Genomic DNA, 18,767 nt, shown 5'->3' on the forward strand with positions numbered 1-18,767 from the left:
AGTTACAGTCCAGTCCCACAAAAGAATGCTGCTTTGTGGATTCTGAAAGTCATCCCATCTTGATGAATTAAATAGGAAGGGAAAACTGCATGCAAATCTTCAGGTTAATGATCTACTTTAGATGTGAAGGAAACAGCATTTCTGAACATGCAGGCACATGCAGGAACGTCTGTGCAAAACACATATGTGAAATGAAGAAATGAAAAACGTGTAATCCAGAATAATTTGTCACATTGTCCAAAAGAAGACAAAACAACAGAAGGAGGGGAAAAATAATAAAAAATATTATCCTGAAATGAGGTGAGGAACATCAAAATTATATTTGAAAGAAAGATCTGCTGCTGTGTCATACTGACCTGTAGTAACTCTTCCAGAAGTAAGATCTACTGCTGCATCAGTTGCCCCAACACGATAATCAAAGCTATTCTTGCTTTTGTATGCAAACAGTCCAGCTTCTGACAAATTTGTGTCAGACATAGATGGTTTCATACCTCCAACTCCTCGGTAGCCATATGACCCTGAACGATCATACTGGTAATGGTCATCTCTGTAACCAAAGCGATCTTCAGGAAGTGTAGTTGGTGGCTGCTGTGCCGTGCAGCTCCTACCAAACGGCAATTTATAAACCACATCACAGCAGACAGCTCTTCTCCCTGCAGTCAGATCCACAGGCTTTTCATCATCTTCTATCACCGTTGTTATGATACCTGAAGTAGTTTCATCCATTGTTACTACTGTTCTGTGGGATTTTGTAGTGCTAAGGTCAACTGCTCCACTCTCCATGGGCTCCTGAGAAGTGGAGACATCAGTCCAACCATTTGCAACACCAACAGGTGGTACAGTAACAGGCTTTGTAGTAGCCCATGTCACCGCATGGGTTGCAGTACCTAGGGATAAATTTATTGGCACTTCATCTCTATCTGCAGAGAATGCCTGGCTGCCTGTTACTCTGTATGCAGGCTCAAAATGCTTTGCTGTTGTTAGCTGCAGCGGCGTTGTCATTGTATGTCCCAGATCCACAAGGCTGTCTGTACTGGAAGGGTAGCTTACTGTGGCAGTGCAGGTCACTACAGTTACTGTCTCAGTGACTACAGATAGAGAAGGATCAGCAACACATGTACTAAGATTTATTATAGCTGGCTGGACAGTACTTACTGGCCGCCCACATGTATCACTTGGTAGCATTTGCCTTCTCAAGTCCATGGAAACAGCAGACAGATCCATACAACTATCTTTCATTTCAATATCCATCTTGGACAAAGTGCGAAGATCTATGACATCGCCCAGTGGATGGAATCTTCCGTTCTCTCTATACCTCGGTTGATCTCCTATGTGTAGAGGCTCTGGGGGTATAGCAATAGCGACACTATCTAAACCAAAACCAGGCACTGGGCCTTTAACCACAGACACTGTGGTCTTGGTTACCTCTGTTGTTACTACTTCCGATTTTGAACTAGGCATTTTTTTGAAAATTGACTGTGTTGTGGCTGGAATAGCTTGCAATGCACCTGAAACATACATACTCTGATCTGCCATACTTTGTATTTCCATAGTTTTCATGGGTGGAGTAAAAATTGGTTGCATAAGCTGGGGAATCTGTTCTTTAGAAGGTGGTTCTAAAGGCCAGCTAGTAACAGTCTGACTAGTTATAGCTTCTGTGGGAGTTCCAGGCTCAGATGGCAATGTGATGACAACATAGGTTTCCTGTGAAGGTTTTGTCAGCCTTGGTGAAGATTTGTTAGAATGTGGAGACAAAGGGGAAGTGGGAGATGCTATTTTGTATTCAGTTGCAGGGACCAAATTCAGAGTCATACTTGAAGTCAATGGCAAACCTATTGGCTTGGGCTGTGTTTCTGCTGGCTTGTGAACAGCTATGGGGAGTGGAGGAACTGCTGGTTTAGGAGCAATTGGAGGTTTAGTTACTTCAGTGGGCCTGTGACTGAAAACAAGCCCTGCTGGAATGGAGGATGGTTTGGGTGGTACAGGAGGTGGTGTTGGGGTGTATGTTTTTGCGATCGGTACCACATGATTCTTTAATACAGATGTGGACTCCAGTATTGGAACACTTGTGACTGAAGGTACCACTGTGGGAGCTGTTGCTGCTGGAGTCTTAATCTGTGGCTTCTTTTTGGGGTAAATGGCTGGCTTGGGTAAAATAGGTGGAGGTAATGGGGGTGGAGGAGGTGGTGGAGGAGGAGGAGGAGGTGGGGGTGGAAAAGGTTGTGCAGGAGAATCCAAAGAAGAGCTTCTAAAAAGCGAGAATACTTTGGCTGTTATAGGAGGAGCTGAGGAAGGCACAGAGACCACGCTGGTCTTACTTACAACACTGGGAGTAGGTACAGAAGATATTTCTGATGTAGGCTCTGTAACTGGTACTGACACTATACATACAGGTGGCTGCTCAGATGTAGTGCTAGTTAAATTAATCCTTGTCATATCAACATCCAATTCTTCATGTGAATCTTCCTGATGAATTTTGACAATGCCAGACTCCACTGTACTTTTGATTTTCCTGGCTGCTTCCTTTTCTGATTTGGAGGTATCAAAGGTAATGATATCAGCTGCATATTGCTTGGGTTTTACAAGTGTAGTTGCCATTACTGAAGGTGCAGTTTCAGGCAAACAAACTGCAGGTTGATCCACACTTTGCTTATCTGAGGCTACAGATGGCTTTTTAGTGGCTTCAGTAATAGATTCATAAGGCATGCTCACTTCAGAGTACTCTTTTGAAGATGTTAAAGGAACTTGGGTTATTATCCTGACACCTTCAGAATCTGCTATCTTACATACAGCATCTGCTGTATCTACATAACCTGTGGTTGCACTGTCTATAGGTGATGAGCTATCTGTGGTACACACTGAAGATGTAGATGATGTTAAGGAAGCAGTATCAGAAGGTAATATTGATGTAGCACCTTCTGATGTCTCAGAGTATGTCAACATTGATGTTTCGTGATGAATTATTTCTTGAATTTCTCTGGCATAATCTGTTAGGTATTCATCTTCAATTTCCTCTGCTGTAAAATGCTGTGTTATTTTAACATCTGGAATAGAAAGTGCTGTGCTACTGACAGGTGATACATCTGAGATTGCTGAAGTAGTGCTTGATGTTAAGGATGTACTATCCACCGTTTCTCCAACACTAGATACCTGTGTATCAGATGTGGGAACAAAACCTGAAGTTGGTTGTGTTGGGCTGGACCCTGGGGTTAGCTGCATTCTCTGTCTTTTCATAAGCTCTTCATAAGCAGCTTCTGCATCTAACAACTGCTTTTCCTCAGTGGTGGAAGTTACTGTGCTGTCTAATACAACTATTTCATGACTTTCTGGGATAATGTAAGAACTAGAAACAATATCTTCTTGAGGCACCATAGAATGTAAAGTCTCAACACTATAGTAGTCTTTCTGTAGATCAGTAATTTTCTGTGGTTCCTCATAGATCTGTTCTGAAGCTCTTATTTTTTTCTCTTTTCCTCTCTGTTGTATATACTCACTGCTCTCATCTTGTCTCATGACAAGATTAGTATCAGTAGTTCCATTGTAAGTATCTTCTACTAAAGATTCATAAATGTAATCCTCTATTAACATTCCACCATATAAAGACTCTTTTTCAAATACTTCATCTTTTTCATTTGCAATTTGAAATGACTTGGACTTATGCATCATCTCCTCATATACCTCTTCAGCACTTTTCAATGTCTTTTGACCATTTTCTTCTTTTGGGAGTCCCATTGGTTGCTCATCTGTTGGTGAGTAGAGAGAGACAGCAGTCGGCAATTTGTAAACTTTTTGCACTTCTATTATTTTTTCTGGGCTTATCTCAAATCCTTCTGGATCTGACTCAATACTAGGTGAATACTCAGAACAGGAAGATCTGTGCAGCTCTTCCATTTCTGCTGCTTGTCGCAATTCTTCTGTTGGAGATGCATCTTCAATTGGAGAAAGATTACTTGGTGGAGTCTTTGGATGCTCCCTTCTTCTCTGAGCTCTGAGTTCATCCTTGTCCTTTTTAGATTTTTTGCTTGAACTTTTTCTTTGTTGCTGTTCTAATTCACGCTGTTTCTCTTGTTCCTTTAGAAGTTCTTCCTCTTCCCGTAGTTCTTCTTCTTCAGAAGAATCTTCAATAGTTGGAAGAAGAGGACCATGTGACCTATGTCTGGCTTTGCGCTGTTGTTTGCTCTCCCCTCCCAGTTTTTTGTGACTAGGACTGCTGTCACTGTCTTCATCAAGTGATGACACTGAAGTAGGAGACGTACCTGGTGTAAAACTAGAAGCATGTAAACTAGAAGACCCTTCTCCTCTAGATCTATCCTCTGGTGAATCTGTAAGACTCTCCATCTCTAGCTCAGGCTCTTCATCGAAATATAAAATACCTTTCTGCTGTTCAGATGCTTCAGAATATTTATTTGTTATTGTACTATTTAATTCTATCGTTTTGAAACGCCGAAGGCCTCCTCCTCCAGTTACCACAAGTTCTTCACTGTCTTGACTTTTAGTTTCCCTGTATTTTGGCTCTGGGCTTTCATCAAAAGTCTCATCATCGTCATCATGCCATGAATGTCTTCTTCCTGCATCCTCATCATAGCCTGCACTGCTCTTCCGTGTCATTCTTCTATGTTTTCCAGCTGTTCCCTTGGCTTTGCTTTTCACTTCTTCTTTCCTTTGGCTTTCAGTTACACTGATCTCTTTGAGTTGACTTCTAATGAACTCATCATCTTCAGAACCTGAGGCATCTTCATCGGCACTCATTTCTATAATCTGTTTTCTAATGAAGTCTTCCTCATCACCTGATCCCTGACTGTCATCTCGTTTGTACTCATCACTGCTTGAAGAACCAATACTAGCTCTTCTTTTTCTCCTTGGGACAGGTGAGTTTTCACTCTCACTGCTGTCTTCCACAGAATCATAGCGTTGTCTTCTTGCCAATATGTCATCTCCTCTGTCTTCTTCCTTGTAGTCTGGCCGGGAGGAAGCACTTCCCTTACCATCTTCTACAATGGTTCTTTCACATTCTTGAATAGCTTCTAAGTCTTCCTCATCTGAACTGTAAGACTCTGGAGTGACTGGCAAAGGTTTTGGTTTATGTTGATCCTTTGTCTGTTCACCATACATTTCATAAAGCTCTTTGTTCTTCACAGATTTTTCATCAGAAAGTGCACTTGCCTGGGCTTCCAGAATAGATAGTACAGTACTTTCCAGTTTAGCGAGATCTGAGGGGCTTGGTGGACTTTCTTGTGAAATAGTGTCTTTTTTATGAGATTCTCTGAGTAAATCCTTTTCATCACTGGGGATATGACTTGGAATTTCACCAAGTGAACTTGATATCCCATCAGAAGAATAACCGGTGTCACTCAGACCTTGTGGACTTTTCTGTTGCTGTGAGCTTGATGTGTCTGATTTGTCATCCTCCTTTTCCTAAAAAATAAATACATACGCGTGTGTATATATTTATATATAAAATCTTAATGTCTCCAGGCAATTAAAAACATCTGGTTTGGTTTTTTTTAAGATGAGTTAATATCTCAGATGGAAAAAAATATGATGCCAAGAATAATCATTCTAAACCACAAAAGACTGAATACCAATTTTATTCTTCAAAGCCATTAAAATAATACCATAAGTTTCTCAGATTTTGACTTTTTGCATTGAATCTAAGTATGCTTTGCATGACTGTTCCACTGAATTTACTATTTGCAATTGATTTTACTATTTTTACTAGATTGATTTTACTAAATTGATTTTACTAGATCTTGTATTTTTCAATATATCAAACACTGCATTTATTTTTTTCCAGAACACTTACTAATGGCAACCTATAATTTTTCATATATGCATGGGAAAATTGTTTTGTGGTTAATTTAAACTAAGACTTTAATAACCTTTGTTTCTAAACTGCCTACACAGTTCCGAATACAAAGTAATGTAGCTTCTCAAATGTCACCTGCAGTATTTTTGAGCTCTGCTCCTTTCTTTGCCCATTTAATATTTTCATAATTTTTAGCAATATGTTAATAATTTCAAATTTTATACCTAGGGTTTAGTTTTGTTGATACAAGTCTTACACATTGTACCATGCAACAGAATACATCGAGTATTAAAGCATGATTTAATGCAATTTGGAATGTCCCCATATCTGCAGTTCAGTATTGTACAAACATTTCCTGAGTACCTCATAAAGAAGAAGATTCTCAGTGCATTTGTAATGCAGAGGTAACCTACTGGTAGGGAAGTATAATTGCAGGGAAGAAAGCATAATGGTCAGCTATTGATCAGAGGAAATGAGGAAGCAAAGAAGGCTTGCATACCTGCCACAGAATCATAACCAGTTTTCCTTCTCATCCCTAATTAAACACCCTTAGTCAATCTCCTAGCTTCCAGATCCTTCTATATAATTCTGAATGACAAGCACCTTCATCCACTTCTTTAGATAACGAAAATACCAATAATATCCTACAGCAAGTATGCCCACATTGGAGTTCCATTCCTGCTTCTCTGAAGTCTGTACTTGGTGAAAGTACCTCACCATTCGGCTAATAGAACAGTTAATTCTCCAAATGACAGGTCACAGTATCACAGTATCACAGTATGTTAGAGATTGGAAGGGACCTCAAAAGATCATCTAGTCCAATCCCCCTGCCGGAGCAGGAACACCTAGATAAGGTTACACAGGAACGTGTCCAGGCGGGTTTTGAATGTCTCCAAAGAAGGAGATTCCACGACCTCCCTGGGCAGCCTGTTCCAGTGTTCTGTCACCCTCACTGACAAGAAGTTTGTTCTCAAGTTTAAGTGGAACCTCTTGTGTTCCAGTTTGTACCCATTGCCCCTTGTCCTATCATTTTTTGCCACTGAGAAGAGCCTGGCTCCATCCTCGTGACACTCCCCCTTTATATATTTATATACACTAATCAGGTCACCCCTCAATCTCCTCTTCTCCAAACTATAGAGACCCAGCTCCCTCAGTCTTTCCTCATAAGGGAGATGCTCCACTCCCTTAATCATCTTAGTTGCCCTGCACTGGACTCTCTCCAGCAGGTCCCTGTCCTTCTTAAACTGAGGGGCCCAGAACTGGACACAATATTCCAGATGAGGTCTCACCAGGGCAGAGTAGAGGGGAAGGAGGACCTCTCTCGACCTACTAACCACCCCCCTTCTAATACACCCCAGGATGCCATTGGCCTTCTTGGCCACAAGGGCACAGTGTCAGCTCATGGTCACCCTGTCGTCCACCAGGACCCCCAGGTCCCTCTCCCCTACACTGCTCTCTAAGAGGTCGTTCCCCAATCTATACTGGAACCTGGGGTTGCTCCTGCCCAGATGCAGGACTCTACACTTTCCCTTGGTATATTTCATCAAGTTATTCCCCGCCCAACTCTCCAGCCTGTCCAGGTCTCGCTGGATGGCAGCACAGCCTTCTGGCGTGTCGGCCACTCCTCCCAGCTTAGTGTCATCAGCAAACTTGCTGATAGTACACTCAATTCCCTCATCTAAATCATTGATGAATATATTAAATAATACTGGTCCCAGTACCGACCCTTGAGGCACTCCACTAGATACAGGCCATTGTCAGGTGACAGTCTTATGAAGTGTCCTTACATCCACTAGCAATTTGAGAGCAAACATCCCAAAGTCTCCTGATTTTAGAATCATAGAATAGTTAGGGTTGGAAAGGACCTTAAGATCATCAAGTTCCAACCCCCCTGCCATGGGCAGGGACACCTCGCACTAAACCATGCCAGCCGAGGCTCTGTCCAACCTGGCCTTAAACACTGCCAGGGATGGAGAATTCACAACCTCCCTGGGCAACCTATTCCAGTGCCTCACCACCCTTACAGTAAAGAAATTCTTCCTTATATCCAGTCTAAACTTCCCCTGTTTAAGTTTTAACCCATTATCCCTTGTCCTGTCACTACAGTCCCTAATGAAGAGTTCCTCCCCAGCATCCCTATATGCCCCCTTCAGATACTGGAAGGCTGCTATGAGGTCTCCACGCAGCCTTCTCTTCTCCAGGCTGAACAGCCCTAACTTTCTCAGCTTGTGTTCATATGGGAGGTGCTCCAGTTCCCTGTTCATCCTCGTGGTCCTCCTCTGGACTTGTTAATAATACGAAGTGATCTTCATATTTGTTATGGTCCTTAGTAATATAAATAGGTAGCATTTATCTTTGCTAAACAAAGTCAATGACTTCTGAAGTACAGCAAACCATTTATTTAAAGCTTTAATTTACCAACTTCCTTGGCAAAATGCCAGTAAAAAAATTACTATGGAATAAATAAGAAAATTATGATTCAAAAGTACCTTTATGCTCAAGTCGGTATCAGTTACATGCATTTTCAAATATTTATGCATAGTAAAGTTATTTTTAATGCTAAAATATCATAAACCAAGTATTCGTTATTGTCAGTTATTTTATTAAAAAAAAAAACAGCCAGTTTTTTTCTTTATTTAATTTATATTTAAAGTACCCGTTCCTGCCTACAGGCATACAGCTTTGCACATCACCCTTCATTAAAACACTAATATTACAGTAATCTAAGAATTAATATTTTATTAAGTGATATCTATTTAACACTAGTAATTAATTATATACTTTGCAAAATCAGATACTACCTTGAATATAAACTACATCTGCTGTTACCAGTATTGTACCCAATATGATAAACCCAGATACTTGACATCAGAGTAAAATCCACTGCAATTAAAAATCAAGTATGATTGATAACAAGCATTTCTAAGGACAACTCTAGTCATAAGGCTGTAGTTAACAGATAAATATGGAGGAGCCTATAGCTCTCCAAACAAATAGTGGCAGAATTATATGCATTCTTCAATAAAAGTCAGCTATGATGAATATTTAAAAAAATCAGGTTTTGTATGTTGGATTACATTTTTGTTTCCTTTATTAAAGAAGAGACTGTTTAAGGCGAAAATCCAAACATTGTCCAAGCTCAGAAGGTCTCCTAGGAATTGATGGACAGACTGCATCAACCTAGTGAAAGTAAACCTGTCAGATTTTTGTTCTCCCCAGGGAGATGAAGTGATAACAGTCACTTTTAAAGCAGAGATACAAGGCATCAGCTAAATAGTTAATCTCAGAAACAGGTAGACAACACTTGGTCGTGGAACATCTTTAGCCATTCTCCTTGTAATTTGTGATGATGCCACTATGTGTCTTTTGTGTATTATCTAGTCAATGACCAAACCAGGGGTGATGGGAATGCTGGTATTTCCTGTCCTGTTGTTGAACCTCTGTATATGCCATTACATTGCTGCTAAGAATAACAGGAAACTGAATATAGGAAAAACTGCTATTTGTACAGTAACAGAAAGAAAAATATCTACAATAAGGAGGGACTTCTTTTATCACTAGAAATATTTATATGGAAAAATCTAACTTTTTAAGAAAGAAATATGAATACCACAATATGAATATATTTTCTATCATGTGGAGCTATCTGCCCCATGATGCATCATGCAAAAATTATCCTGCACATCACATTTTGAGATAATATGCATGTAACTTACAATAAATAATATTTGGACTTCATGCTTCTTTACCCTTTTTCCTGCAGTGTGGGAACTAGGCTATTGTCATTAGCTGCATCTGCTCTTAAAGGACTGCCAATTTATTTTCTACAGGATTGGCTGTCACATCTACAAAGACAGCATCAGTGTCAAACTTGTAAACATTGATATCTGTGATTTTTCAAGAAGCATTGTGAAGATTGTACTGGATCAAAACTTTAGCCTCTCCATGTCTTTAGGGTGTTGCTGCCTTTTTTTTTATTAATGAAAAATGTGGATAATATTATTTACTTACCTCATTTGAATACTACAAGAGTTAATAACTACTATTTGAAGAGCTCTGGATATAAAACGGCATGAACACTTTGTCAAGTGCAGAAAGTGTTAGGTTTTCCCTTGCATCCCTATTTAAAAATACAACTACCTGAAAACCTTTGTAAGATTCTGTCCTTAAAGACACATAAAATATATTCTTCAATTTCTATATATTGTCCTTTACCCACTGAAATGGAATCAATGTCTAATATCTGAGTCTTTATCTCCTCTTCTGCTTCTGTCACATACTGTTTTGGGAAGAATTGTTTGAAGGATGTTTGAGGCAAAGCACAGAGAATACTGAAATACTTCAAATATATATAAAAAAAAGAAAAAAGTCAAAAATACGACATAGAACTGAGGTGAGGCACCAGCCCTTTTTTTTTAATTCTTAACAATTTAAGCTCCTTCTTAATTTTTTTTTTTATTTTATTTTTTTAGGATTTTTCCAATGAGAAAAAAGACGGAAGGGGGGGGGGGGGAGGGATTATTTTTGTGTAAAATAAGTTATGCCTTTTTTATTCCCTCAATTCTGTTTTGTATTTCAGAGTGTTCTAATTTGAAAAATACATAGAAGCAGATATATATGGATTGCTTGGAGTTTTTTTTTATGAAACCTCTGCTTTATAACCTATAAGTAAGTGCTTCGAAGTCTAATAACAAGAGCAAAAGGGAGAGAATCCCTGTTTATGGTATTGCTCAAGAAATACTGATTTCAGTTAGAAGGCAGTGGGGAGAATGAAAATATAAGTGAAATAAGAGTGAAATATGTGTGTGCCACATTTGAAATCACTAATTAATCTACAGTCTGTCGCTACCAGAGATGGAAATCCAATATATGTATCTCAGATTTGTTAAGAGTATAACAAGCTTTCACATCCTTATAGAACATAAAAATGACAAGATGAATTTTTTTTTCCTTACAAATGCTTTTCAACAGGGAAAAAAAAACCTACATTTTTTTAACAACAGTAACAGAATTCAGTGTACTTCTTCGTTATTCTGATACAAATTAAAAAAAAAAAACTGACTTAGGATTTTCTTACATCACCTTCTTGTGTATTCCAGAAGGCAGGATTACTGACTATGTTACTCTAAGCATAATTCAGAGAATCCCTCGGTACAATCAGGGAACAGTATGCTTCCCGATACTATAATTCAGACTTGGTTTATAAAAGCAGTAATATTTTCCACAGCACACTTTCTGATTCAGAGTATTTTTCCCAAATACCTTGTTTTTCAAGGCTGGGTAGAGGAAGAAAAGAAAAAAAAAAAGAAAAGAAAAAAAACCAAACCCCCAAACCCCACAAAACCAATAAAGAAACACAAACAAACAAAAAAATGAACCAAAACTTCACCAAGCAACAAAACCTAAAAAAATAGACTTCACCTTTCTGACTGGGATTATTTGAAAACTTAATTTTGGCAAAGGTTAAACACTTCTCCTAAACCTACTTCTACTTTCATAATGGAATTCAGCACTTAATTTGTGGATTTGATATAAAAAAAAACCAAAGCACAGAATTTTTCATTTTTCAGCACATTGTGTATACCATTCACTTCGTCTGATGAAGTGAATTCTTGGTGACTTCACATCCAGCAAGTGCATTTATTTAAGAAATGCAGATCTCCATGCTATCATAAACTCACCCATTTATCTAAGAGCCCACCAAGAACCTTACTGAAAAGTACTTGTCCATGTGAGATAAACAAATAAATAGTTAAAAGATGCAAAGGTTGCATACTTCAACATACCATGTCCAGGCATCACAGTGTTCCTCAAATGTTTATTACATTTTGGTATTGCAGAACACTGTACACCTTACCACCACAGATTATCCAATTGAATTTGAACAATTAAACTCCAAAGTCCAGAGAGTCTACAGAAGCAGGTAAATAAATCAGCAACATTGGAAAATTGATTGAACAAGAACTTTTACTTCGTTTCAAATGCTTAACTGCTTGAAACTGAAAATCGTGCAAGAACTGTTGAAAAGTTGCATGTAGAGCATAGGACTAACTGGTGAAACTTCCACTCAATGGAAGTCATTGAGTCTATCATTTCAAATCATCCCGTACAGAGAATAACAATAAAGAGCAGAAGACATAGAGGGTCAGATTCTAAATTCTAGAAAGAAAGAACAGGGGGTGGAGGTACAAAGTCACTTACTATTTTTTCTTTCACTGCTTCCACATGGTCAGTTCCTGGCACAGGTGCTGCTTGAACAGGAATTTCTTCTTCCTGAGCTTTTTCTGCTTTCAAAACCACTTTTGAAATACCAGTTGTCAAACCTTCTTTCTTAACATCCTCTTGCTTCTTAGCTTGCAGACCCTTGTAAGTGGCATCAACTTCTGGTTTTTGTTCAGCAGCATGGTCTTTAGTCTCAGATATAATTTGTTCTTTTTTGTCCTCTGGATGTGGTGTGCTCTTTTCTGGGAGCACAGGTTTTTTATCTTCTTCCAGTGTGCTCAGGGGTTTCTTTTGGTCTGAGCTTACTGTTGCAGGAATTTTATCTGCTGAAAGTGTCTTTGACAGTTTCCCTTGCTGAAGTTTTGATTCTTCTTTTTGAGCCTCCTGTTGGATTTTCTCCACTGATGAAGTTTTCATGATTTTCTCATGTTGAAGTTCTGGACCTTCTTTCTGAATTCCATGTTGGATTTTGTCAACTGAAGCTGCCTTTGACAATTTGACCTCCTGAAGTTGTGCATCTTCTCTCTGAACTGAAGGCTGGATTTTGTCAGCTGATAGTGCCTTTGCCATTTTCAACTGCTGGAGTTTTGGGTCTTTGTGAATCCCATGCAAAATCTTGTCAGCTGAGGGCACCTTTGCCAATTTTGCCTCTTGAAGTTTCAGGTCTTCCTTTTGAGCTCCATGCAAAATTTTATCCGCTGAGGATGTTTTTGCCAGTTTTGCCTCTTGAAATTTTGCATCTTCCTTCTGAACTCCATGCAAAATTCTATCAGATGAGGCTGTCTTTGTCAGTTTTGTTTGCTGGAGTCTTGGGTCTTCCTTCTGAGAAACGCGTTGGATTTTATCAGCTGAGGGTGTCTTGACAAGTTTTCCCTGCTTCTGTTTTGCATCTTCTTTTTTAATTCCTTGCTGGATTTTATCTGCTGACAATGTTTTTTCCAATCTCCCCTGCAGAAGTTTTGGATCTTCCTTCTGAATGCCTGATTCTTCTTTTGGTTTTGCTGCTGCTGGAGTAGGCGGTGTGGAAGTCTTCTGAGGGGAATGTGAGACAGCAGGCACAGGCTGTTTTTGAGGAGAGGCAGGTGGTTTGGATACCGGTTGTGAAGGGCCTGTTTTCGGAAGTGGCACCTTGCTCATATCCCCAAGTTGTCCTGACATTGCCCTCTGGGTCTGGCAGTTTAAGCACAGCCATTCCTGTACCTGTGATACAACAAACATAGGAAGTTACTTAATTTGAAAACTTAACAGTAAAATTATATTTTTTTTTCAACTGATACAGTTGAATACTTTTAATCTGAATGTTCTGAATACTGAGAAATTTTCTTTGTTTGCTGTTCTTGCAGGAAGATCCATAACCTTTTTGTAATGGAAATGATGCATGTCAGGTTCCAGAAAGTGGAGCTGAACGAATATAAAAATACACTGCGAAAACTAATGGAAATGACATTGTTCCAAAGTATTGGTGACCTTTATGTACTAAGCTTACTTACACATTTCTAACACCTATTATTTTCTAAAGCCTCTATGATCTATTAATAGGTCTCTCTAATTTTGTACATTTGAGTAAAAGGTGACCAACTGGGACTTGTGTCTCTTTGTGGTTCTCTTCAGAAGTTACCTTCCTTCTTAAATTTCTGTGTATGCATGAGTGTATTAATTTAATCTGACTGTAAACCAAGAGGAACATCACCTGTCTGCTCTCTTTACTGCTAAATCCCTGCTGCACACTGGTTCCTTTTTGCTCTTCTTCCCAGAAATGAGAAAAAAAAAGGAGAAATGCTTGTATCTGTGCAAAAGATCTTGTTGCCAGTTGCCTAGCTACTACATGAGAGGAGTTCTCAGACTGTTTCTAGTGGGATTTGGGGTACAGATTCTTTAGAATAGCAAAAGGAAATTTTTAATGCAGAAAAGTAGTGGAAGGAAAGAAAAAGTCCAGAATCTTCTGGATACTATAACAGACAATGAAGCTTCACTTTGCTACTTTGACATGAGCTTCACTGGAGGATAAGAGGTCTATGCAGTGCATTAAAACCTTTGAATGCTTGTTTTTAACTACTTTTACTGTGATCATGGAAAGTCTAAGCAATTCAGTTTTTGTACTTCTGATTTAGAGAACCTACTGACCTACTGAATATGAATCACATGAAAAATAGAGGAAAATTGTTCTATTAGTAATTATATAGGGAATACTGCTGATAATATTAGGATAGTGCAGATGACTGACCAGTTATCTGCCACTGAATATTTTAGAATATCCAGTGGTAAATAATCAGTTGCCCACAATACGTGGCATTTAGTCAGAAAGGTTTTCTGGCAGAAGTGTGCAACCTCAGAAACATTCATGCATTTTATATTAACAAGTAATATAGTAATAAATGAAACATCATAAAAAAAATAGAAACTGGAACTGAAGCTCTGCTCTTGCCTGCAAAGGATGCCCAAATTAGGATGTGCAAGCACCAGGCTCCCTGTCCTCTGACACCATAACCTGCCCTTTCAGTGTAAAGAGGGAACTAACTTCAACAAATGCTTTGGCAGATTTTCCTCCCAGGAGTAGTCAACAGTTGGTGATACCAGCCCATTGTCATTTATATAGCATCTCTCAGAGTGACACAGATGTGATGATGACCACAAAGGGCTTTTCAAGGTAGTTAAGCAGAAGGGAACATCCTTCTGTTCATCACTAATGAGCTTATATGCTCAGCTCTCACATCCCAACCAGAATATTTCTGAGTGCACTGGTGTTTAGTAAAATTTCTGTGCACAGTAGGTGTGTCCAGATTTTTGGTACCTTTAGAAATTAAGTGGTTTTGAGATTAGCTGGCTTCAAATGCTTTTGAGAATCTAAAAGCTACCAAAACCCCAAATTATGAAATGTATCTGCATAGTTCAGATCCAAATCTCGTTGTTAAGTGGCTCTTGCTTTTTAGTTGCTTTTCAAATAAGCAAATCACCACTATGATGCTGCCCTTTTGAAAAAAATAGCTAGTTAGTTCTGCTGAAAAAAAAATTAAGAAGAAGCTATTTAATATATTAAGTAATTTTCTGACAATTTTGGTACAGGCACAAGAAATTCAAGATGCATACTTTATCATTCAGGTAATCTAACAGTTGCCACTAATAGGTACTATACCCTATACAACTGCAAACTGAATGTGGCTCTGTCTATAAATAAAATTTAGGTTTAGTTTTTCTGAGGAAAAAAGCATTAAAATATAAACCTCCAGGGAAGATTGTCCTCCTCCATAGGACTTAACATACTCCAACTACACGTCATTTATCTGGGAAGCACTAATTAAAAAATGCAAATAAAAGTAACTTATTTTTTAAAGAATGTAAAATAAAACTTAGTTATTTTGCAATTCTGTTCTCTCTGGAAATTTTACTACGCTTCATTTTTAAGGGCAGCAACATTTATTTATTTTTTTCCTAGAAAATAATACTGGAAGCCATAAGTATTTTGTGAAATGTCTTTTATAAACTTAAGAAAAAAGCAACATACTGGGAAAGAAATTTGGCCCAGAGAAAATCATGATATTAGTATGATCAGGAGTCTGTAAGATAACATTTAGTATATATAAATGACAACTATAAGAAAAAGATCCAATTCCAGAGTGTCCTTGATTCTTTTCTCATAAAGTTTGTAAAGACCACTACACAAAGTTGACTAGGTAATCATAACAGATTTTTTGTTTTCCAGTTAAACTTATTGGAGGGCTCAAAAGCTTTTAAACCAAACCTAAAGAGTGGGCAGGTTGTGCGTTCTCCAGTCAGCCTGACAAATACTCATTTTACAATGTAAGCACAAATAATGCCATTATTTGTGCTAATATAGCTTCTGTCAACATGTAACATGGGAATAATAAGCCAATACTTACCTGTTAATAAGCTTCTCAGAATCTAGATTTAGCCATCTTTGATTTCATAAAAACATAATTAAATGGCTACTGTCATGAAATAATCCACGCTTCAACAGTTTGCTGATTTTCACATGCATGCTATATAGATATTCTTAAAGAACATCCTACTTTATACATTAAATTAACATGTTATTCTCACAGTACCATTTGTTCGTGACACAATTTCCATCTATTTCTTTATAATATATCCATATCTGGTTTCTAGGGTTTCCATGTTTGTTTCTTTTCTGTACATACACATTTGTCTCTTATTACTTCTCCTAGCTCTGCTGGTTATGTAGAATCTATTTAGTATCTCTACAGCTGAAGCTTACTCACACTGCTCATAAACTTGATTCATCTCAGATTCATCAAGTCACTTCCCCCATTTAAATCCTTCACAGATTCAGTTCTCTGAACTGCCTATAGTAACTTTAGGAACTTCAGAAATAGTATTAAGTATTTAAAGATCAAAACAGCTACCCAGCCACTCTTTCCCCAGCTTTGCTCACCATCCCTATTCAGTATCTCTGGAGTAAAGCTTTTCAACTCAAAGACTGTGCTCTGAGCTTAGCACACAGTAGAGTAAGTCTCTTGAAAATAAAAGCAATTACAATTAACATGAGCAAGGGAAGGTGATGATGAGAAAATTGGCAAACTACACCAAATCTTGTCAAGAGATGAGAATCCCAGTCTTGCCTCCCTTGAATATTGATACAAGTGATGCTAGTGAAATGACCTGGAATTGTCCAGACTGACAGTAATTTACTGAACCTTGAATCGTCTTCTTGAACTTTTGTTATATCTGCATCTATTTACTACTTTATTTTTTAGTGTTGCTATATACACAACAAATACTTCTCTAGGGCTATGTGTTTTAAATTCCAGTCTAACCTTTTGATATTTGATCACAAAAGAGCCAACAAGAATTTTCTTATATCACCAGCCCTCAGCTCCTGATTGTCTGACAGAATGGTTCCCTGTAAAATCAAATTTTGTACCATGAAGTCATATGCCTCAGTTTTAGACTTGTCGTCTCCTCAGTTAACCTCATGCCCTAAATGAAAGCTTTTCCCTACGGCGATCTTTTCAGTTAGCCTGTCAACCCAAATTTATTAGGACGCGGGAAATTGAAATCATCTTCTTTTAGCAGTCTTCACTAAATAAATCTTCTTAGTTCTTTACAGAATTCTTCACACTCTTTCGTTCCTGAATTAGCAGTAGACCCAATTATTGGCATCACAAGTGATACTAGTGTGCTTTAGCATTCTGAATCCATGCCTCTCTCCCAGCAATACTTACAACCTCATATTGTTGGACTGAAGAAAGTAGCTGTGTCAAAATGTTCTTCTCATTCAGTTTCATAATAAATAAATGTCATCATGAAAAGAGCAAACATTTAACGTTCATTGTGAATGTCAATTTTTCACTTGTCATGCAAGAGCTCAGCACTTCAGTCTTTTGCTTTTGCATTCATACATCACAATGCTAGATACTTCCATGTTAAAAATAACAGGTCAGTTTTTCCACCTCCCTGCCAGTCAAGGATTTTTTTATTACAGTATGTTGATAAATCCATTACACATTCTTGGAAAATGCTAATTGGTAAACTGGAGTTTTTCTCTAGCTGAAAGTAACTCAAAATTCTTACTATATTTGTGAAGGTGAAAACAAATGTTTCTTCCCATAAAATATCTCGAAGTTACTTCAGAAGGCAAATGTTTTAGTTTCGTCATGGTTAGATAATTTTTTATGCCCCATACCTGGCAATGTTCAAGGCCAGGTTGTATGCGGTTTTGAGCAACCTGGTCTAGTGGAAAGTGTCCCTGTCCATGACAGGGGTTTGGAACTAGATGATATCTAAGGTCCCTTCCAACCCAAACTATTCCATGATTGCATAATTTATCTCTTCATAAGTCTTCCTCTTCACTGCTCTCAGTAAAACGAAATAATAAAACCAACACAGGAATGAAAAATCATTAAAAAATAAACCTCTGTAAAATTAATACCCTTCTGATTTCACTATCTAAAATAATAACATTGCAAAACAAAATCAGAAATATATCATCATTATAAAATCCTGACTGTATCTATGAAAAGCATGTTTTTTGTCTCTAATTACCTCCTAAAAAAAAAAAATAAAACCCAGAGGGAGAAGCAATGCAGGCAGTTACTAAAATATATTTGTTATTACAACTTCTTTTTTCCTAAGCATAGGGTTGAATATGTTTCTTAGTGTCATGGTTTAAACAAAGTCAGCCATAAATCATGCAGTTGCTCTCTCACTTCCCCCTTTTTTGCACTCCCCCTGCTCCCGGAGGGACAGGAAGGAGAATCAAAAGAATGCAACTCCCATGGGTTGAGATAAGAACAGTTTAGCAACTAAGGTATAACACAAATCACTACTGCTATCACCAATAATAGTAATGATAAAGGAAATAACAAGGGAAGAGAATACAACACCTCACCACCTGCCTACCAATAACTCACCCCCCCAGCCCGACCAAGCACCGACCGGTACCTCCCCTCCTCCAACCCCGCAATCCTAGCCCTTCCGGGTAACTCTCAGTTATATCCCGGGCATGACGTGCTGTGGTTTGGAATACCTCTTTGGTCAGTTTGGGTCAGGTGTCCTGTCTCTGCTTCCTCCTGGCTTCCCCTCCTCCCTGGCAGAGCATGAGGCTCACAAAGTCCTTGGCCAGACCAAACATTTGAGCAGTAACTAAAAACATCGGTGCTATCAGCACCGTTCCCAGGCTAAAAGTAAAAAACACAGCACTGTATCACCTACCAAGAAGGAGAAAAAAATGACTGCTACTGCTGAACCTAGGACACTTAGC

At 38.4% G+C, this 18,767-nt stretch overlaps 1 protein-coding gene across 9 annotated transcripts in view; it reads right to left on the bottom strand.

Moving 5' to 3' along the window:
• The window catches only part of PCLO (piccolo presynaptic cytomatrix protein), a 362,414-nt gene that overhangs the window by 184,282 nt on the left and 159,365 nt on the right, over positions 1-18,767 (bottom strand). For all 9 annotated transcript variants that reach the window (XM_061352212.1, XM_061352216.1, XM_061352213.1 and 6 more), the window contains exons 4-5: positions 12,008-13,228; positions 357-5,415 (exon numbers count right to left, since the gene is read on the bottom strand). In XM_061352212.1, the coding sequence (XP_061208196.1) occupies positions 357-5,415; positions 12,008-13,228 (6,280 nt within the window). The remainder of the gene's footprint in view (positions 1-356; positions 5,416-12,007; positions 13,229-18,767) is intronic.

This window comes from Neopsephotus bourkii, unplaced genomic scaffold (genome assembly GCF_033783945.1).
Source record: "Neopsephotus bourkii isolate Nb327-2 ecotype Australia unplaced genomic scaffold, CSIRO-AGI_Nbou_v1 NB_638, whole genome shotgun sequence".
In the NCBI taxonomy this organism is placed as follows: domain Eukaryota; kingdom Metazoa; phylum Chordata; class Aves; order Psittaciformes; family Psittacidae; genus Neopsephotus; species Neopsephotus bourkii.